The 23,991-nt window shown below is 40.3% G+C and overlaps 1 protein-coding gene across 1 annotated transcript in view; it reads right to left on the reverse strand.

Moving 5' to 3' along the window:
- LOC109624855 (neural-cadherin) overlaps nt 1–23,991 on the reverse strand; it is a 271,831-nt gene that overhangs the window by 8,448 nt on the left and 239,392 nt on the right. The window contains exons 34-35 of the mRNA XM_069532203.1: nt 23,168–23,348; nt 14,259–14,503 (exon numbers count right to left, since the gene is read on the reverse strand). Coding sequence (XP_069388304.1) covers nt 14,259–14,503; nt 23,168–23,348 — 426 coding nt within the window. The remainder of the gene's footprint in view (nt 1–14,258; nt 14,504–23,167; nt 23,349–23,991) is intronic.

Below are 23,991 nucleotides of genomic sequence, written 5' to 3' on the forward strand. Positions count from 1 at the left end.
AGCCAATGTGAATACGAGGCCTGAGGCTGGGTCACATTAAATAATAAAAAATAAGTTCTGTCTCTGTGCTGACAGAATGAGATAATGAACAGAATGTTCTATTATTTAATTCAATGTACATGATCCCTCCACAGAATCTACATAAATCAGAGTCTTAGCACTGACATATTTCAATAAACAATGCACACTAACATGGTAACCACAAAATAACAAGTGCATTTAAAAACACAAGTCAGATGGAAATGTTGTGCCTGTTTTCTGACCATGTGAGATGCATTTTTTTAAATTATACATGCGTTTAATGTTATTTTACTGAGGGACAGTTGTGTGGTGGTAACAATGCAAAAATGTAGTTATTCTCCAGTAAAGGCAAGAAAAGAGGAAACTGGTTAGCCACCAAACATCAATGTAAATGACGCTGCTATATATCTGGAGAAGAAGTGAAAAGCCAATGGTAAAGCTAGCTGCCTATGCTATCATCTGGCATAACCTTTTATTTATGTTTTTTTTATTAATGTTCCCTTTTTAGATCTCTAAAATATTTGTTTCTATATAAATATGTATCAGATTGACCTCATTATACTCTTTGTGTTCCATATCTCTTTCCACTCCCCAATAAGCACACATGGGACTGCTGCAGCTCAGGAAGCAGAGCAGGTCATCATCTAACAACCAAAGGTTTAGCCGGTGGATCCCAGTCTCCCCCAGTCCGTGTGATGGAGGGCCATGGGCAAGATACTGAACCTCGAAGTTACTGAACCATAAACAACACCTGATGGCTGTGCAGTGAAGAGAAAGTGCTGCACATATGGATATGGTATGAATGTGTGTGAATGGATGAATGGCCCTTTGAGTGCAACATAAATACAGACCACATACCATGCTTTTCTTTTGCAGTGTGATCAGCATGCAACCGATGCTACTCGAATGAAAAAACAGGTTCTGGTATGTATGCACTGTGTATACTGTAGTGCACGTACATGTGCAAACAAAGAACACACTTCACATTGACTCTATTAAAATTTCTTTTGTCTCACTTGGGTGAAAAAATACACAGCAAACGAGCTGGGCTGCAATGTGAACAGAGGCGCAGAAAGAAATCTGATCTGGAGCTGCCTGTGAGTGAGACTGTACTGCAGGGATCAATACCGTCTACATCCTCCTCCATGCATTAGGGCTTCTGCCTTTATGAGTGGAAAGACACCTATAGACAGATCGAAGCAGAGAAACTGCAGATACAACAGGTGTGTCACTGCTTGTGGAGGTTTTGTCTTAATGTGTTTACATTTGCTTCCATCTGCCCTGTGTACGTGCGTGCGTGTGTTTGAAGAAATGGCGAGTGTGAGCTCCATGGGGAAGTGAGCAAGGAAGCAGGAGGTCAGGGCATACAAGATGAATCTGCTCTGTTCAAAGGCCCTCTCTAGAGGGCAAACAGAGGAATGGAGAAATTTATTGGTATTTCTGACTGTGTGTATGTGTATCTGTGTGTGTGTGTGGTGTGTGTGGTGTGTGTGTGTGTGTGTGTGTGTGTGTGAAGAGTGAGCCTGAAAAGAGAGATTATGTGTTTATTTGTTTACAATGCCTCTAAGGTCCTATGGTCTCTTTGACCATCACTCCTCTTTTTGTTTAACTTTCTCACTTTCTTTCTCTGCTTTCTCCTGCCTTCTACTAACACCCCCTTCCCCTCCGTCTAACCACCTGTAACTATTTTCTTTTTCTACTTACTTCTACTTTGTCCCTTCTTTAAAGTTACTTTCCACTGATGCCACTGGCCTTTCAGGAAAAAACAAGAAATTTGGTCAGACCTCTGAGCTATTCTGAGCAGATGCTTGACTTATGTGCATTACTTTAGATTTTGTACATACTTTCACCAAAACCAGATGTCCTAGCTTCAGTCATGTCACTAGTCAGGCAGTGTTTGAAATGAATGAGCAGCTCCTTCTCACTTAACTATTAAAGGGGAATATATATCTGCAGCCACCTCTTCCCACACTGGACTCTCAGCGTGGCAGCATCCTATGTCGTGATGAGAAGGGGAATCCATTGTACTTTGAGCAGTTCAAATGACCCAGAATGACTGCATGTGTAATGGGATTTCCACTCACACAATCAATATCTGAGCTGCCCTGAGATGAGATCAGTGTCACATCGTCACGAGTCAATATTTCAGTATGGACTATTCTCATCAAACTATATATTCTGTTAACTGCAGCCATCTGTCTCCATGTGCTCTGTCTACAACTCATCTCACTGCTCTTGTTTGTGACACTTCTTTCCTTTTAAAAACAGTACCAATACTTTGATGCCAGTTATTTCACCGGTCCGTACCTTCAAATGACGGCAGGAAAATGATGATGTTAAACAATATCAATTCACTGATTACTTGCATGTGTTGTGTTTCTTTTTAGCTCGAACACTCTTTCAGTTTTTTGTGTATGTCAATCATTTAGCCGATCGTACTGTAAACCTCCTCATGGAAACTTCATATAATACTAAATCAAATACCCATCTCATGTATCAACCTGGTTCACGTATATAGTCCAACTTCAGCTGTATTTGCTTTTCATAATCAGAAAAACTTGATTCATCTATTTTGACTAATGATAAATACACCTTGCAAATATTAAAGTGCAAACAATGCTGTGTCACATGAGACCAGGGTTCAGACCTGGTATCAACATCCGCCCTGAGTGATCCGATCACAAGTGGTCAGCACCAAAGTGATCTGACTACATCCAACTGTGTCCAGAGATCCGATCACTCAGACCACATTAAGAGGTGGTCTGGGAGAAATGCGGCCCCATTCTCTTCACTGTGAACACAAATCTGTCCTGGGCCACACAACACCTACTCAGCCCACGCCCTCTGAGCCACTACAGTTTCACAATGAATCAAACTTACACGTCTCATTTTCCATATGTTGATTTGTTTATAGCCACACTATCAACACTGATCGCATAACGACTGCTACTTTTCTTAAATGGGTAATATCTTCCCAGCTGCGTGCATTCATTCATTCAGTCCCTCCTCACTTGTCTTGGACCGTGGTGATTATTTGCACACAGGAACATATGGATGCATTTCTGGAAGTGATCACATGCATTTTAATTTAAGGCAGGTGTGAACAGACAAATTCAGATCTGTCCACTTGTGATCAGATAGACTCTGAACCTCAGACCTTGGATTAACATCTGAGTGTTACACGCTCCCACCTTCCTGTGCCCCCCCCCTCCTTTGCTCTTTGCTCCTCTCCTCACAGGTGTGACAGATCAGCTGATTGTGGCCCTGCCCAGTATTTAAGGGAGGGTGCAGAAGAGGCTCGCTGTCGCTCCCAGCAGCAGCTTGATGATGATGATTGTGTTGATGATGTTAGAGAATGTGCTTCTGATTCTTTGGGTTTCTTACTGTTTGAGGCTGGAGGTCTGGTAGTCTAGTTTCCGGGCTTTATTTCTAGTTTAGACTGACCTTTCATGTGTATTAGTTCAGAGGAGGAAGCTCTGGGTCCTACGGTCCCTGTGGGCTGGCCCAGACTTCCTCATCTTTTGTTATTTTTGGCCAGACCTCCAGACTCCCATAGTTGTAGTAAATTACTTTTCCAATTTTTTTGTTGAAACAAAGTACTCTGTGTCCTAATTTTATGTTGTGGCCACAAAGTTGAGCCAGTTTTTAATTTTCTGTTTGTGGCCATAACATTGAGTCTCGTAACAACTGAGTGGGTGACATCACATGGCCGCCAGGTCAGCAGACGGGGGTATTAAACAACAGCCACGTATTGATGAGAGAACTCTGTGGGTTATATGTATTGATGTGGCTGCACAATTCAACAAAGGTACAATGAAATTCTTATTTTGCCTTCTGATATAAATACCTTGCTTTAAATGTGATAAAAAATATATATTTATCAATGTAAGAAAAACATAAGTATGTGCAATGAAACTTCTGTGCAATAGACAGAAATCATAATCAGAAATACTTTATTGATCACGGGGAAATAGTGTAAAGCAGTGCAATGGACAGTAGAACGGTTGAGACTGCAAAAACACACATTGTGTGCAGTTTGGTTAGGGTGTGTGTGTGTGAGGTGTCAACAGTCCATGTTGAGGGTGGGTGGAGTCCTTAACCATGGAGCAGGCTCTTCTGTGGACTCTGCAGTGGTCGATGTCCTGCAGAGAGGGTAGCGATGTCCTGGTGAACCTCTCAGCAGTCTTTACCACTCTGCAGGCACCTGCGGCCCATTGCAGTGGTGCTCCCGTACCACACAGTGATACAGCTGGTCAAGATGCTCTCTGTCAGTACGTATTCATGGGATAGCTTGATATGATTAAGCCATATACAGATTTTGTCACTGAACGGTGTACCACTGTCACTTGTCTGAGTATATATGCCGTTCAGAGAATCGAATAAATGGCAGGTGCATGGCTGACTCTGCTACGCTATGTGGCGCTGTAGCCCTTTCAACAAGTGGTTGTAGAGCCACTTCCAGTTGACCTACACGTCACAGCAACAACAAACTATCTAGCGACATTTCTATCGGGTCTCCTCGTCCGTCCAGAAGTGAGTTGTTGCTTTCGTCGAAGCCATGGTGTCGTTTCACCTTTTCTGGCAACAACACTGCTATTTATTATCAGAGCCGTCGCCTTCCATTCCTGGGTGAAAGGCCCGGTGGAAATTCCCGAGCATGCGCAGAATGCAAAATTCACAGTGGCCGATGAGTTCTCCTTTCTCACACGATCATTTCCTTGGTCTTGTCTGTGTTGAGGAGGGTGAGATTGTTCCCTTCACACCATGACACCAGACTTGCCACCTCACCTCTATAAGTTGTTTCCTAGCTGCCAGTAATAAGTCCAGTGACTGTGGTGTCTTCAGTACATTTCAGGATAATGCTGTACTTGTGAGAGGAGACGCAGTCGTATGTGAACAGTGTGTAGAGCATGGGGCTGAGAACACATCCTTGTGGGGTACCAGTGTTCATCACAAGGTGGCACCATATGTTGTTAATAACAGCAACAAGTATAACGCCTTGTTTCTTCCTGTCCACTCGTACTGTCTGAAATCTGTCAGTGGCAGCGCTGCAGAGAATCTCTCTGTAAACACGTCTTTGTCAAATACACAACACTGAGGCTACTAAGTCATCTATTTTATTATTCACCAATCTCATGTCATGATGATAAAAGGAAGATATGCTCTACTCCATCATTTTTGTTGTTTGGATCCAGCTCCTCCCTCATCACTATGTTCCTCCTCTGCATCCTCTGTGTATCATCCTCCTGATGACCATTGTTCTGGCGACCAGCACAACAGATCTGTGTTGTTCTGGTCGCCATCTGGTCGGCTGATCAGCCAGTACCAAGAGTAAAAAACTGTTGCTGTGCAACAGTAGTGAAAACAGAGAGTTCTCCTAACTACAAAGTAATTCCACTGTGAAAAACAGAGCAGAACTCTCATGTTTAGAGAGGCAGCAGCTTAAATAAGTTACAAGTTACAGGAGCAAAAGCAAACACACCGGTAGAGAAGTTAAAGAACCTCTCCGTCTTGATGTGTTTAAAAATAGATACTTTTTTTACCCAAGGCAGTGCTTTTAATTCTGTATGTGTGTTTTCCCTATATACTTCACTTCATCAGCATGGGTCTCGGATCACTGAACTTGTCTGTGCCTTTGAGAATATATCGCTGGGAACAACAATCTCTTTCATCTTTTCAGTTCGGTGAAATTTTCTTTTTGTTACTCCATTTATTACAAAATAAAAAAATTGATGAACACCAGGGCAAAGGCAATGAATCGCAAATGTTTATGCTCCCAATTGGTTTTCATTTCATTTTTCTTTCTGCTTCAGAGGTTGAAACGTTTGTGACCCTTTAATGATGTTTCATCTGGTCAGTCTTTATTTCTGGTTATGCTGACTTACTGGTTCATACTTGCTGAAACAGAAATATGGATGTAGCCTGATTATGTTTTCATTTCGGCTGATAGTTGGGGCTAATGCTGGATGTTTTCTCTGAGATGGGGCCATGTGATATTAGCCTGACGAATCAGCGAAGCGGTTGTGAGTGTCTGTCATTGTTTCCAAACATCTCTCTGCACGGCCCCGAAGTTCTGATACTAAAACGAGGCCAGTAGTGGTTACTGTAAAATATAAATTGCGATGTGACAGTATTAGCACTGTGAAGCATTTCTGGAATAAAACACTGATGAAAAATGTTGGATACTTCATGATGTACAGGATGAAAGAGCTGAAATAAAGTCTGTAGATTAATTAAATGTGTCCTGTTGCCTTCATATGGCTGCATGGATTTAAAGACCTGAAGGAGAAGCTTGTAAAGCAGCTGTGAGCAAAAGATATTGTCAGAATCCATCTTCATCAATCAATGCAGACTACTTTACTGCTTTAATCACGTTAAACTGGATATTTCTGGAGGTTCAGGTGGTTGATTAACACATATTATTGCAGGTTGGGCAGTGCTAATTGACTCTTTTACTGCTCGGGTGGTTGCGGGTATTAATAAACCTTACATCTCTACAGCCTGAATAACAATCTGCAAGTAAATCACGACAAATTTCAATATAATATTTCCCTGAGCATTTTGGGGTTGAGCCTCCCTCCAGCCTCTTATTAGAGTTGTCTATTGGGGATTTTTTTGCCTTGAGGATTATCCGGAAAAATCTGGATTATGATTAGTGAATGTGTGTATCATCATCCAACTCTGAGGTGCTGGTACCCAATGTTCTCCAGGATCCTTGTATCCAGAAATGATTACCAAAATCCTTGCATTAAAAAAATGTGTTATGGAAAGATGAATGAATTATGGCTGTGGCTGGTGGCTGGATTTTATGATTGAGAGTGATTTGGAGAATGGGTGTGTCTTCAGTTCCAGCAGCATGTCTAAATGTAAAGTGAATTGTTGTGAGTGATGTCTAATTATCTCGTGTAACTTGGTGAACAATAACTTTGCTCAGACTGTTTGTGTTGAGTTTAAAGGATTCATCTTTGTAAGGGAACTGGATTCAGTTCCATGATGGCATCTTAATCAATCCAATTACAGAAGCTTATCTGGTGTGAACTGTAGACTACATATAAAGATGGACAGCTAGTCTCAACTTGAGACGCTGAAATGTCCAGGATCTGACAAGTGCTGCCATCTTGCACGTTTGGAGTCTGAGTCTGCACAGTAGCGATCTGGGGATGGAGCTGTGGTATGCTGATACACACGCTCCACAAATAGTGAGTCAGTCTCAGCCCTCATTAATAACTTTTTAACCCATTTTTATAGCATTAAATTACTAATTAAAACCAAGCTTTGTAGGAATTTGAGCACTTGGATGAACATCAGTGTAATAAGAAATACAGAAAATGGCCATCTTTGAAAAAATATGTTTGACGGTACTTTTAATTTGGTTCATGTGCTCGCAGCTAACATGGGAGAGGCTGGATTCATGACTTATACTGCAACCAGCCACCAGGTGGCGATCAAGATGCTCTAGCTCCACCTTTGTGGAGCTGTCATTTCAGCCATCTTTAAATACACTGAAAAACAAGCTTCTGTTTCAGTCATTTATTTAAGTAATTTATTTTGCAGTCAAGAAAATGTCATTGTTTATGATGAGAAGTTTATTCATATTAAAGGAATAAAAAGAACTTAGGGGAAATAACAGAATTTTTCTCTTTACTTCAATCGGGCTGTGTGTTTGACAGGCTGAGCTCTGATATACAGATATATATATACACACAATGTCTGAATCAACATTTGCAGTTCAGTTATTTTGCGTTTTACTAAGTGGTTAGCTAAAGAAATGTCCAGAAAATGATGTTTGCAGGCTACTCTCCTGGTTTATGTTCATCATGGTCCATGATCGCTCTGTTCTTTTAATGCTGCTGCAAACTCTCAACAATCCTCAAAAATACCCCTGGTAACGTTCTCACCTTGAAGGACTTTAGAATCAATGCAGCAATCACTGAACTGGCTGCTTGGCTCATCTGGCAGAGGAGATTGTTGTGATATATATTCAGTATGTGACTCATTGACCAACATCTGTGGCATTAATCTGATATCCTTCTCTAATCTCTGCACTTTAAGTCGGCTTGATTGCCAGGCACCACATGGATTTTGTCCGCTATAGATCGCCATAAATTAACCACGAGTGCTTAGCTGACCATTTTACAAATGACACCTCGGGCTATGTGGTGCATTTTGTTTTAATATCAGTAAGGTCACCTCCCCCTGTAGTCATCTACCCTCATGAAAAGGCATCCTAGAGTTCAGTCTAGTCTAAATGAATGGGGAAATGCTGCATGTCTTGTATATTTGTCTGCCATTCATTTGGGCCAGGATTTCTATGGCATTTTATTCAAAATGCTTGAATGCAACTCCGACCCTCCAACATTTCTGATATAATCATCAAGCTTTTGAATGCAAGAAATGAAATGATTTACTCTATAAATCTCACTGTGCTCTGCATATTCTATCTCACCATGTTTTGCAGCAGACAGCTCTTATCAGGTGCTGGAGGTTATATCTTATATGCTCCAATAAGTAATAGTTTTCTAACCAGTTCCTGCTTGTAGCTACATGTGTCAAAAAGACATCTGAACCAAATTGATCTGTGTATTCACTGTGATGGATTTAGGAAAGGAAAGTTGCAAGTCGGCTGTCTTATCATATGGATATGATTGAAAGTAGAAAGTGGGAAAGCAGTCGATCAGTCTCAAATGCTCTGATGTTTTGAAAAATGGGCCTGAGTTTATATATAAATTCACTATAATAAATGTCATAGGGTAAAGCAAGTTATGAACCTTGCAAAACAAAACAACCATAAATGATAGTTTTCACAGAACCGTGGCAATGACTATAATACATAATACTTCATATCTGTACTCATCTGAGAGACTCCTGTGCTTACCAGGTCTGTATTAGGCCTTTATCTTCCCCTAGACCCACCTGAGCCTCTGTGCACCACCATCAACACTACACTGAAGCTGTAATGATCATTTTATTCTAAAGAACATTTTAAAACAACATTCATGCCATTAAACATATTAAATAAATGCAATAAAAATAAATGTGTTTTTGATATATAACTTGTATTTTACTTACTGCTCAAAGTATCCTCAGAAGTTCAAATGTTTTATTTCATAGTAAATTCAGCTTTACCTTTTGAGTTAAATGAATAAAATACATGTTTACAGTACTACAATTTATTTAAAGCCACTCTATATATCACTATGAAATAGATGTTATGTTTTCTTTAAAGAAAGAAAGGAATCAAACATGGGAAGCAGGAATGTATCATGAGAAACAAACCAATAGTTTCAAAAATTCAGACAAGGCCCTGCCAACGGTAATAAATTGAGTAAGGACGATGTTGAGAGGGAGAGAGAAATGAAAGCACAAGAAGAAGGTGAGGAGGTGCGTGTGAAGAGAGGATGGTATTTACACACAGTTCCAAACATGTCGTCGCTGAAATAAGCAAACAGGACAAATGAATTCACACCATTGAGAACAAAATCAATATTCAAGCTTCATGAAGAATTCAGTGCAATTTTTAAGTATTTATGTTGTCAAGAGAGAGCCAACTGGACTTTGACATGCTGTGTAGCTGTGCTGGCATTTCTCAACTTTTCTGAACTCAGGGAGTACCACAGGGACTGTCACCGGGGGCATCCTGCCATTATCCAAATAGATCAAGATCAAAAGAAAAGAGATCTACAGGATGAATCTCATCCTCTGGAAACTATGAATGAAGAGTGGATTTTATTTTTTAATTATCACTGATCATAACATTTGCAAATGAGAAGCCAATGTTCTTCCACAATGCATCCAGAGAGATGCTGCCCTCCTTTTGTTCTTGTTGTTCAAACACTGGTCCATTCAAGTAATATTGGATGAAAACCTAAAAAAAAGTCACGCTTGCTCCTACTTGAATTTCAGAGTGAGGAATGCTTGACTGATCTAGCAAGGAATGCTCTACCGATTGAAATTACTACCAGAGCCCCTGCGGCATTGATCTCAATTGCTGCAGGTTTTGGTAAACAGCACCTTATGTGCCTACAAATCAAGTAATTAACGCTTACAACAGAACAGAGTCTCAACAGGATCAAAGTTGGATATCGCATTCATCATGAGCCCAATACCAAGATTGAATGGTGATTCGGTGGAATAGAAATAAGAAGAGAAGGAGAAGTGACCACTTGAACACCATCTGGCCTCAGGCAGGGAAGAAAGTGCCATCAGAATCACCAGTGACACAGGCAGACATTGACACCCTCCTTCACATATCTTCTGCCCTCCCTTCTCTCACTGTTTGGCGCGCTGCCTCTGCTTTGTAATCTTTTCAGCTCCTGCTTGTTGTCTTCTGGTGTTGTGCCGTGCCCTGTTTTATTCTGCACTGCTCTGATCTGTTCTTCTTATCTTGCACCGTGCTCTGCCTCATACTGCTCTTTACAGTTCTGTTGTATTGTTCTCAATTAAACAAAAGGAACATGTGATTGCCCTGACAACTCATTCTCTGTGCACGGCTGCGCCTGAGGCACTTTCTCAGCAGAGAGACTTTAGGGATAAGAACACAGAGCAAAAGGTACAGGCAGATGAATATTCAACAAGCACAAAAAGACAGCTAGGCAGGCAGAAAAATTTAGATTTTAATAGACAACCAGACACCACTGTGTTGCCGTCTATCCACCCACAGGCCAGAGGAAGTGCTTGTACAGTACCACAGCAGATGTTAGCACCTAACCTATGATTCCTCCTGAGGCTTTCTCTGCTCTTGGTGAAGAAGCCTGACTAGTGCTCAGTTATGGTCAGTCTATTCCTGGGTATAAGCTGTATAATACAGTTCTTCATCTAAAAGACATACAAATTTAAGTCAACAGACTGATTTAGTAGGGCTTTCATAGACTTCCAAAAAATAGTCAGCACTGACAAAGCTTTGCGGCTTCAGAAAGTATTAAGACCTCTTCCCTTTTATTGTTAGAAATTTGTAAATGGATCAAATTGCACCTAACGACAAGATAATTAGTTGTTGCACATTTCTTTTGCAAACTGAAATGTCTTTTTTTTTTTTTTTTTAAGTATTCAGACCCTATTCTGTGGTGCTCAAATTTGTATTCAGGTGCCAGGTGCCTCCTCTTTGATTTAAGTATCCTTGAGATTTGTCTAGAACTTGTTTAGCGTCCGCCTGCGGCAAAGTGAATAGATTAGGCATAATTTAGAAAGACATACATGTGTACACAACGTCCCACCATTTACACTGCATTAAATAAAATATAGAAGACAGTCTCTCCGTGGACATTAAATAAAATTGTAAATGGCAAATAGACTGAATTTGAATATCACTTTGCCAGGCTCATCGACAAAGCACTTTACAGTTCTATTTACATCCACCTATTCACTCACGCATTCATACAGCACCTCTTTATGCAGCGCTCTTCTATCACACACCATTCATACACTGTCAGTATATTCAGTAAGGACACTTTGGAATAGAGACTGGAGGAGCCAGTTATCAAACCATTCTCCTTAGTGAACAACCCTCTCTACTGCCAAAGCCAAAGCTGCCCAAATGTGGAGAGCCATAGATCAGGCTCAGATAATGAGACCATTTCTAAAGCTTTGAATGTTCCCAGGAGCAGTGACCTCAACAAATGTAAAAGGGAAGAAGTCTTGAACCAGCAGCTCTCTTCCTAGATTTGGCCGTCAATCCGATGTGGGCGAGTAGACCTTGGTCAGGGTCTTCATAAGTCCTCTGCAGAGAGGATAGAATCTGCCAGGGCGACCACCTTAATATCTCTCAATCAATCAAGACTTCATGGTACAGTGGCTAGATAAAAAATCACCACTTTGTGTAAAAGCCATAATAGTCCACTTAAAGTTTGCCACATGGCATTTAAAGGACTCTGAGAGCATTAGCAACAATATTCTCCTGTCTATTACACAAAAATGAGCCCTCTGGGTCGAACTCCAGACACTGACTCTGGAGAACACCAGCCGTTGCTCATCACCTGGCAAATAACACCTCTGCATGGTGGCATCATGCATTATGGAGGCTTTTTCTGTTTTTTTTGTTGTTTTTTACATTTGAAGATGTGATCCCCCACTTACTTTAATTGTATTGGATTCAACTGCTTCACTTTACCCCTGAGACTCCAAAAGTGTTTTGTGGACTCAAACACTTTACCAAAAACTGAAAATTCACTCATTATCTACTCATCATTATGCCGATGGAGGGGTGGGTAAACTATCCCTTTTAAGGAAAACCTGCTCCAGAGTGCAAGCGACCTCAAACTGAGACGATGCTTCACCTTTCAGTACAACAATGACCTGAAGCACACAGCAAGACGCTGCTGGAGTGGCTTTGGGACAAGTCTCTGAACGTCCTTGATTGTCCCAGCCACAGAGCGTTGAACGTCACAGAACATCAGGGGAGACATGTGGTGGCACTCACAGATGCCTCCCATCAAATTTGATGGAGCTTGAGAGAAGCTGCCAGGATAAATGAGATAAAGTGCCAAATGTCATTTGTTCAAAGCTTGTAGCAACTTATCCAATAAGACTAGAAGCTGTAACTGCTGCCAAGATCTCTAAAGTACTGAAATAAGGAACATCTGAGCAGTTTTGTAAATGAAAGAAATCTGTCATTGATTTTTTTCTCTAAGATTGGAAAACTCTAAGAGCAATTTCAGGGTATGGGTTGAAAAAATGTCCTTCTCATAAATTTACAAATAAATCCAACAAAGTGTTAAAGGGGTCTGAATACTTTCCAAAGCTACTGTACATCTATAAGTATATAGTTTTATATCTGAGGACTCCTTTTCATTCAAAGGGATTCAGAGTATTATTGTGTTTTTACTTTACCATAATAGATGTGTCATGACATCATATATTTATTTAACTACAACTCAGATAATGCTTTGAGTGCTATAATATTTTTTTTTATCAAATTAAACATACTACAAATGATTTGCAATGTGAACACAACTATCTCTGGATTGTTTTAAATGTGAACATTCTCCCAAATCACCCAAACTGCCACTAAACTTTACATTTCTTTTTTCTTTTTAAAGTTAAAACTTCCTCCTGACCCAATGTCAACTGCTGAGACTCCAACAGCTGAGCTCAGCTTACATGTCAGAGGGAAAATGCTCTACGCCTGAACTGTGTGAACTGTGAATGGTTCTGATACTTAAAATAAACACATGAATTAAAGCACCCACTGTTTCCCCTTCACTAATGTTAATAAAAGTTGGCACAGCTGAAGTGAGAGAAGTGGATAAAGCTGAGGAGCCTGAGCTAATAAGAGGCCACATACAGTAATTATTACATTCAATTCACTGTGATGTATAGTGTGAGTGAGCTAACATTGTCCCTGGGGTGTAACTATATCCACTAATGAGTACAACACGCCTCTATGGGGATAAACTAAGGCTCAAATTACAGAAGAATCATCTATTGCATCATTAAAAACATCTGGTGTGTGTGTGTGTGTGTGTGTGTGTGTGTGTGTGTGTAATGCCTTTGTAAGTGCGTCTGGTCATTTTATTCGTTTCAGATTTGAAAAAGTACATGTCTTCCTTTCTGTTTGTCGTCTTATGGTCATTTGGTTTTTATTTTACATGGAGCTGCTTCGCATCAAGCAATAGAAGTGGTTTGAGCCACATGTGATGCAGTTGCCCAGCCTGTCTTTGTATTTACTATATCAGACCAGGACTGTCTCTGCCCCAAAGCAGCTCAGTGTCTGGCAGTGTGTGTTCAAATGCTTATTTTGTGGTTTTTATTGTTCACATTTTGCATAGAATTTGGTTCATGCGCTGTCTTATGGAATCTATTTAATATATATATTGTTTCAGTATAATGTTTTTTCTGACTGTGCTCTCCAAGATATTTTTTTTATTTTGATATTATTATAAGCTGGTTTGAACATGTCACAGGACACAGGTTGATTTGAGTTGAGGGTAATTTCAGTAGCTTTTGTTCTCTCTTGTTAAGCCCTATGAAACAAATTGTGATTTGGAATATGGGTTATACAAATAAAATGTGATTGATTGAAAATATAGCAACATCAAAGTACGTGTATATATTAAATAAATATTAAAATTATTAAACACGCTGACTGTTTAATTGTATGCTCTTATGTTATATTGCAATGTAATGGATAAGTTTACAAATATTGGCAAAGACAAGGTGCTATCACAAATTCAACACACACACACACACACACACACACTCACCCTGCTGTATGTGTAACATGTTGTAGATGCAGTTCTTACCTAATAAGGCCATGAAGCAGATGCAGATGGCGAAGAGAGAGCTGAAGCTCAGGCCCACGTCCTCCCTGTAGATGGCCAGTGGCGTCTCGCAGTGGTGTCCTCTGTACCCCTCCGGGCAGTGGCAGGTGAATTTGGAGGGTGACTGGGCCACACAGGTCCCCCTGTGACAAGGCCGCGTGGCGCAGAGAGTGTAGACACAGGACTTTTTGGACCCGTTCACTCGGATCATGTGTCCAGGAGGACATCTGCAGAGAAAGGTTGGACAGGAGACCACAGGGGAAATTAAAAAAAAAAAGGTGTCACAAATTAAATGTAGATTAAGATCCCTCACAGAACGTGACGGGAGGTGTGAATAGAATAACATGTAATATCCCTCTTGGGTACTGTATCTTTACAGGAACATTTCCAGATCCACTAAGAAACATGTAAATAAATTAGAGGAACAAGGAAAATGCAAATGACTTTAGACATTTGGAGCACTCGAGGTTCACTCGAAGATGAAGATGAACATACAGGCTAAAAACATTGTCTTATTTAAAACTGTTTGTAACCATTTCCCAGAGGAAAAAAACAAATGACTCTCTTTTAATCAGTGATCTCAGACGTATACCTCGATACAGAGAACGGATGGGAGGAGATGAAAACGCTGACTGTGGCTCTGGCAGTAACTAGAATGATTTTATGCAGACAAGGGCACATTTTCTGCCTCACTTCAGAAAGCACCACTATAATTAAAAGCTCATTTGGGTGTAACAGCTCAAACAAACATTTTACGAGCTCATTAATTCAGTATCACAGTCAATGTCTATGAAGCAGCTCCGGGCTGTACATTTTGATGACATCACAGATGAGTGTTGCCTCTGCTCTCAGGAGATTAGTCCATGCTTATAAATATTGACTCAACTTTACTATGAAATGGCAACATTACACTGAGGATGGGAGAGTAATTTATCTCATAACGGCTCCTCTTCTGCCAGAAAACTAATCTGGAGGAGAGACCAACTATAGGGTTAATGAACTGTATCTTCTGCCACACTGTCCCCTCAGTGACTTTCGATCGCACGTGACAGATCTGCTCCAGCGCTCTACATATATGGCAACATTACAAACGTTTGGAATGCTGGACTGAGGGGTAAATATCCAATATCATGCCTAGTCTCATCATGCTCTTTTTGGATCTTTTCAAAGTCCTGACCATAACCTTCTCCTCACCTTGTTTCCTGTGTAGCTGGAGGATTTGATCACTCGTAATTTTGTAGTGCAAAGGTTAGATAAACATCTGCTTACTTAAAATATGTTTAATGTTTGATCAGAATGTGTACATGCACACAAATACACTCATGATGCAGAGTGGAGAACGCCAATAGTAATGTGCATTAAAGGGTAGAATAAAAGGAACATAAACTACTGTAAACATTGGAGGTTTCAAAACGTAAAATACTCGATACCATACATGAGTTGTAGATAAAACTGCTTTTCCCCACCAATCTGATGCAAAGCTGGAAACTTTCATAATTAACGTGTCCTTCACTTCCCTCTATATTGATGAAAATGTACCCTAAATATGATAGACACAATTTTTTTCCAGTCTGTAAATCATCAGCCCACATATATATATTGTCCTTTGTTCTGTAAAAACACATTCTCTAAAGACCAAATGTATATCTTTACCTTTACCAAACCCCAAAATGCAGAACAAGGTGCACACGTCTTTTATATCAAGATCTGTTTATCTTGTCATCCTGTTTTTTGCATGTTAAGTGATCAAATCTATAATTGACGTATGGTGCCACATGGTTCTTACATAAGTCTAATCTCCTTTACTCAATCAGCTCCTGACAAACTTTTTCTTGACTCTTCACTCTCACCATTTTCACCAGCTATTTGCTAACTTTGTCTGTGATGCTACTGCAAGTGGAGAGTTTAATGCAGGTCTTGCCCAGAGAAAAACAGCTCCCTGCTGCTGCTGGTGATGGGGTCGATGAAAGTGATGAGAAGGAATGTGGTGTTCCAGGTGACGAGAACGCAGTGTAAAATTGTTTCCCTCTCTCTGTCGGCTGCAGAACTGATTTTAGGGTCTTGCTGATTGCTTTTACTGCAGCATTTCAGTACACTAATTCCCATAAGAGGCTTCTTCTGGCCATTTCATATCAGAACTGAGATTGGCTGCACTTTTACCATAAAAGGTGGAGTGACTTGATTGACAAAACCAAAGTCAGGATCATCTTTAACGTCACTGTTCGAGAGTATAAATGACTATTTTTAAAGCAACTATATAGATAACGTGTGGAAGCAAATATCTAGCAGTACGAAGCACATTTTAAAAGATCATTAAATGTGGGTGGAATTATTGTCCCATAACAAAGGCTCAGCGCTCAGTATTCATTACGCCTGGTTGGAGTCTGAGTAGGTGTGGAATACAGGACACCTGTCAATTAGACAACAGCGTGTCGCCTCTGTCTGCTCTCTCTTATCACTTCCTCTCATTAGCCAGAGTTGGACTCAGTGCTGTGACAAGTGTCTTATCGTAACCTGTGATGAACATGTACACACTCTCACAGTGATTAGCGGCAGGTTTAGTGTTGTGGGAGGATGATCGCTCTTAACTTCAATTAGTTGTCACAGATAAATGCAAACAACAATAATGTAATAATAGTAATTTGACATCATTATCATAGTGTTGCACTGTAAATTGTGCCTTTTTAAACTAATCTAAAACATTAGTTTGTATTATTTCCTAAGTATTTTATTTGTATATTATCATAAAATCCTATATAATTTTTTTTTTTAACAATGATGTTCAATTTCACAGGCTTATCAACTCAATCAGCTGAAGCTAGAGAATTGTATCAGTTATATTCAGAACAGAATTTCTGAAGCTATTAAAATATCCTCATTTTCTGCAAACTCTAATGTGTTATCAATTTCATTCAGATGGATGAAATTGCCAGTTCTGCCCATTCATCTACACTCAATGACCCAAACGCACAAGGTGAAGAAAAATTACTTTTATTAAAAAAAATTCTAAAATGGAAATTTCTCGTTTACAAAAGTATTCAGACGCTTTTCTGTGACACTTTAAACTGTGGTCAAGTCCAGGGTGTGCTTAAATCATCCTCAGCGTGTATTGAAAACTGAATCACAGGCCAATTCAATTGGTTGGATTTAGTGTCGAAAGCACACTGTGAATATACGGTTCCAAAATTCACACTGCAAGTGAGGACAAAAAAACAAGCCATGAAGTCCATCTAACTCTCTGTGGACCTCAGTGATAAATTGTGGTAAGGTGCACATCAGGGTAAGAGTTTGAAAGCCTTTCTAAAGTTTTGAGTGTTTCCAGAAAACACTGGCCCCAATAATTGTAAAATGGAATAAGTCTCCTCCTAAATTTGACCATTGGTCCAAACTGAGTGCAGCAGGAAGAGAGTGGCAAGAGAGAAGCCACTTTGACTAAAAGGTTCGTGACTGCTTGCTTGGAGTTGGAAATTTAAATGACTCAAACATGTGCAGGGATTTTTATCAAGTTACCTGTAACCCCATAGAATAATCCTTCATCAAGGAGATTGTGTTTTCATCAGCATATGTTTAATAGTTGGAAGGATAGAGGGATAACAGCTGCACAAATGTCCATGAAATTTTGTGGGACCATGTGGATCCCATGGGATGGGACATGGCCTGAGAAAGTGTCCATTACATGCTGGAGCAGATCAGAATAGTTAGAGAGTCCACATTTTGAATTAATTATTCGCAGCAAAGTAAGCAAAAAAAAACCAAACAATGGTGCACATGTACAAGTTTGAAGGTCGCTCTCACATGGAACAGAGTCCGATTGACAGGTACACAGACTAAGGAGTGAAAGAGAAGTTCTTACATAAGAGAGAGAATTGAATGCATGCACTCAAACAAAAGATTAAAACAACCAGCTTAGCGGATGTAACATGAAGTCTGACTGTCTATGTGGATGGTACAAACTTTATGGGCGATAATGCTGTTGCAATGATTATGCTGCACACAGCTGTACAATGCAACAATTAAGCAAAACCCAAAGTTAGGGATCTCTTATATTACTCTGAGAAGTGTGAAATATTTTTTGTTTCATTATCAAACTGTAGCAGAACAAATAAGGTGCAGTCTAGAAAATAAATGGGAAACACTGCTTTGACATGGCTGCTAAACAACTGTTGTTCTGGGTTTTACTTCGTAAACTAAAATAATATAAATGAATAACAATGACAGATCAGTGTTTTTGTGTGTGCTAATTTGATCCTTGGGTAGAAATATTATTCACACTTAGACAATTTGACTACATAAAAACACTAAGGGTTTAGAGGACTCACTAAAACAATTACTACTCTTATCATCTTCCAGAGTTCATGTCAAGTTTTGAAAAAAGAACAAACGAGTAGGGAGAAGATGGAGAGTGTTCATGGTTATATTGAGTGGTAGGTATTTGTCTGTGGTACAGGGCTTAAAAAAACTGAACTGTACAGAAGTGGCCAAGATAAGAGATGGTGGGGCAGAGAGCGAGAGTGAGAGCCATTGTTAAAAAAGAAATAGATTGGTGGATAGGTGTTATGGGTGAGTGGATCAAAGGAGTGGGAGGAAAAAAAAGAAAGGAAAGATTAAAAGCCAGGAGTCAGAAAAAATGGCTGAGATTCGTGTACGTGGCTAAGAGCACTCAGTGTTTGATTCAGTGTGTGCCACAGGAGAGGGTTGTTAGTTTGCTGCAGCTTTTCATTGCATGACATTTCCCATTTCCAACTGACAAACAAACCCAGGAATACAGCAAGTCATTCAGCAGCGCATGTAAAATGTTGATCTTGCATAAGTGTGAATCCCATCAGGCTCAGGGGGCTGGGAAAATCATTTATTTTCACCTCCAACGTTTTAGGTGTTTAGCTCGGTGACTGAGCAGGTGAGGTTCACTGCTGTATTCCTTTTGCACGTCTGCAAGGAAGACATGGCTGTCTGCTGAACACGCTGCCTCTCACGGGGTTTTAACTACTGGCGGTCCCTCAGAGGACACATTTCGACTGACAGCAACAAAACAAAGTGTCTAAAGGTGATCCTGGCTCAACTTTTTTTCCCCTTTTAACAGACTAGCGATGCGATGCATTAGTCTCACAAATACTGTTTACCTCACACTGAGACAGTGAAGAAGAACAGTACTGTTGTTTTTATGACCTGCCAATCCCCTTAAAGAGGACAAACTACAGTCAGTAGCCTTCACACTGAATTCTCTCCATTGGATTTCCTCCTGTCACTACTAACATGTAGCAACATGCAGAGCAGCTCAGCCTGTGACAACTAACTTTATCTAGGGAACATCTAAGAGCCTGAACTACTAAGATCCCAAATAAAGAGTGTGCATTATAACAGATTGGTGATTGCACCTGTTAGCATTTACACCAACATGGAGGAGGCAGTAGTATGTGTTACTGGTGTGTGTGGTCACTGTGTGGATTGTGTTCCGTGTGTTCCATGTGTGCTCCGTTCACACGGATGGGTTAAATACAGAGGTCAAATTTCGCCATGTTTGCATGTTGCATGCTGTGTGTGGGACCATAAAGAGGAATCTTAATCTTAATATTATAAGAATTTAAAAAAAGGTGGCAGGACATAAGAAAAATAACTTTAGCAAAAAAAAGCTCATAATAAAACCTCTGCAAATAAAACAGGTGGGGGGGCCGGTGGAAGAGAGGCCTCTGATCAATATTGTGCAGGAGGTAAGAGCTGTGTCCTGTGTGGCACGAGCTCTCAGGCGTGACACTCGGGCAATTGAAGGAGCCCGCACCAGGCAATTGGTCAGCAATGCATCTGGTGTGACGATGGCCAGCAGTGCCCTGGCAAGAGAGCGATTCTTTTTTCTTCTGTCAATTCAAACATGTTAACACGAGAAGAAAAAACCTGTTCTCTCCTTCTTCTTCCAAGCCGTCTCCTCCTCACTACAATGACTGCAGCCATCTGTGTGTAATGCTGTGCCGATTAGCACCTACCTTTCAAACGTATTAAATATAGACGCAGTCACACACACACATGACGTTGCAAATTTACTAAATGAACAACACTTGTTTTTCTGCACACAATCCTCAGTGCACATTAGTAGATCAGCTTGCGTGTTTTTGCGGGTGAAATCAAGCTTGCACACGTTTTTACACATGCAAAACTTTGTGGATCAGGTCCTAAGTTTGCAAATTTGAATTCCATAAATCAAAAAAAAAATTAAATTGCATGTTGTGTAGATTTCAAGTTTTTCAAAGTTAAAAAAAAAAAGGGGCTTCTCCCACCCCCACATAAAGCACTGCTCCTGGAAGGCCTTATCAGTAGTCTGGCTGATACATCCACATCATTGTGATGTCAATGCCATATGTTGCATAATGTATGCAGGCTAGTCTGCCACGCCCCTAACAAAACCAGGTAAAGGAAGAGCAGAGGCCAACATTTATTGCATATGCTGGAGGGGGTTGACCAATCACAACGGAGGAGCAGCTGACCAATCAAAGCTGACTGTACTCTACCCAGAGGAGGGCCTTAAGGAGACAGCAGCTAAAACCAAGCGTTTCAGACGGAGGAGCTACAGCAATGGACACTTTGATGAAAGTGATGTTTGCCGAACATTAGAGAATTAAAAACCTTTCGAGTAATAACCCAAATTCAAATTATGAACCTGCACATAAGCATATTAGGTCTTTATCTTCTTTATCTTTTAGCTGTTATGTGATGCAAACTAATTATTTGATGATAATGGGGTTCATTTGGTTAATTCAGTCATAATCTGAAGGACTGTTGCAGGGGTGGATCCAGGGGCAATGGACCCAGTTGAAATCTGATTGGCCCCTGAAGTGCCCCGGTCCTGTCAGTAGTCTTTCCAAAAGAATAGAAGAAAAACTTGTCACAAAAATACTAACCGTAAATGTTCCAAATATGTTCAATGATGTGTGGCTTTGCTCCAAGCTATAGAGCTAAGTGTAAAAATGTTCATGATTTAAATGTGCAACCTACCAAATCAGGAACCGTGCACTGATGTTGGACATATAATTGGCTCCGCTGTGTAAAAGTTTGGTCCCTTTATGACCCCTGATTTAGCAAAAACCCTGGATCTGCCACCGGACTGATGCACATCTCAGGTGTACAGGTATATGTGCTGAGCTGTTAAAATGAATGTGCAAAGTCATATGATGCACTGAATGACTTTGTCACTGTTCTGAAGCATTTCTCCTCTTTTCTCCTCCACTGATACACTTGCTATTTTTCAAAGACAAGACATCACGTCCAAAACAAAAGAAAACATAATATGTGATGACTGCAACCAGTCACACTTTGTTATTTCAGCCTGTGGTGTTAAATCAAAAACCGGATCAGTAACAATGAAATGAATTAAGGCTTTTTTATGTATGTGGACATTACACACACAAAGTCCATAATCATTTCCTTTGAAAACAAAAAAGTCCTGAAAAATATAGGCTAAAATGGTTAACTGAAACAATGTTTTGCCTGACGATAAGAAAAAGGGTAGACTAAATTTAAAAAGAACAAGTTGAGAGAGAACTAGCTGCAGTCAATCTAGGATTTCCATCCATCTTGTATCTGGGTTGATAATCCTTAAATTTTGGAAACGGGATACACTAGAGTCAGATTCCTCTGAGCCACTCCTGAATCTGTAATCACCAGAAAAGTGTTTTATGGTGTAGAGCAGCGACTTACGGTCTGGCAACTCCCTCAACTGAAGAAGTCAAAGACGGGATACAAAAAAAACAGAGGCAGCACAGGTTGAGATATTTTGACTTTTACTCCCCAGACTGGACTTTAAAAATGCAAGATCCTACGCTTCCCATAATGCAACTCCATAGCAAAATTGGGCTAGACCAGGTAAAATACCCATGGCATTAAAACCTCATCCCCAGTTTTTATGCAGGCTTATTGCCAAGCTGAGAAGAAGCCAAGAGACTTTTCACATGTACCATTATTTTGCGTTTTGATATGTTTTTGTGGTGTTATCTGTCTCCATGTTGTGTCTCGACAGGAACATCTTGGTTAACTGAAGGATGAAAAATGAATCGATCCTCATGTAAAATCTGTGGTTTACTCTCTGGAGGGCTTTTCACAAATGGAATACATAACACTGCGGGCTTCATCTATCTGTTGACATGATGGCTCGTCTGTCCGTCAGCAGAAATGTTACCTACAGCTTCATTCAGACATGACAGGAAAAGCACTGCCTGTCAGCAACAGGGAGCAGAGAGGGAGTGAGAGTGGGGAGTTCAAAATGTCACAACGAGGATGAAGACAGTTTCTTTTCTCTCACAGTTGAATCAGTCAAGCATTTAAACATTTTCAATTTTCTTGCTTTAATTAGTGAACATGGTCATGACCCTGCCTCTCACAGTGAACCCACTAAAACAGCGTCACATTGGTTTTATAATTTCACAGTGATTTGCTATCACATATAAGCATACAAGTTATTCTTATTGTTGTATCAAAGTTTTTAAAATAATTCATTCTTTTTTTGAATAATTTAATAATAATTCATTTAGTCAGTTGTGCCATTTCATCCTTCTGTATATGTGAAAGTGTGAGGTCCTTTGGCTCCATAAAACGGCTGCCTTGGTATTTGCACAGACGTTTCATCAGCTTTGGAACAAATAAAGGTTAAGTGATGCTCTTTCTTCTGTAACTTTCCAACATTCTCAAACAGGTCAGGGTTGAGCTATTTTAAAACACATTCATGTGAGTATGAACAAATATAATATCAAGGTCAAAAGCTGGAAAATGGCTTCAGAGGAAGCGTGAGTTGGTTTAAATATATGTGTCCTCATGCCTTTGCGTCAAAATGATGAGTGTGTACGTGGAACAGCCAAGTGTGACTGTGTGGTTGCAGAGTGTGTGTGTGTGTGTGTGAGTGTGTGTACCTGCATTCGTGCACTCTCCACAAGTCGACGCAGGTGAACGGGGCGCTACACTGGTTCTTTTTGCAGGAATCAGACGAGCACCCGAGGGAGAGGCCCTGTACGCTGACCTGGGAAACCCCATCTCGCGGCTGGCTGTCCATCGGCATATAGCGACCATTGAGGCGTAGGTCCCTCATGCAGCCTGAGGCAGTAAAAATGGAAAACAGAGCTCAGTGGAACAAGAAACACACTGTTATCTACACAGACACACAATTTAATTATACAGAGCCTGGTGTACCTGGTGAGCAAACACTCGCTGCATAGATCCACTGTTGTTTTTAAGACCCAGACTGCTCTGTCACAGTCAGTGCTTTCCAAGGTTTACTTAATATTTTTTAGAGGATGTAGTGTTATATTGATCCTCATGTTGTGAGGTGTTTATTACAGCATCTTAAAAATGCCATTTAGGCTGTTTGCCTTCAGTGTTCTCAGATGTTTTCTTACAAAGACTTGCACACATGTGGGGCATCACATGACGTGCTCCGTGGTGTTTGGACAGCTGTGCTGTTTACAAATGTAACTGCTTCTCTGGAGTACATGACTGTTTGCAAAATGCTGCACACACAGTAACCAGCAGAATACCTCGACAATTATATTTCATAGGTTTTTATAATTTTTAGAACTAAACTTCAAACTGAGATCTGGTAACATTGTGACGTGACACCAGTTCAGTCATTAGAACATCAACCAATTGAACACAATATTATGTGAACGCAGAATATGGTTTGCTCCATCCCCCCCTGCCACCCTGTAAGGATAAACAGGATAGATGATGGATGGATGGA

Source organism: Paralichthys olivaceus, chromosome 1, assembly GCF_024713975.1.
Source record: "Paralichthys olivaceus isolate ysfri-2021 chromosome 1, ASM2471397v2, whole genome shotgun sequence".
Lineage (NCBI taxonomy): Eukaryota > Metazoa > Chordata > Actinopteri > Pleuronectiformes > Paralichthyidae > Paralichthys > Paralichthys olivaceus.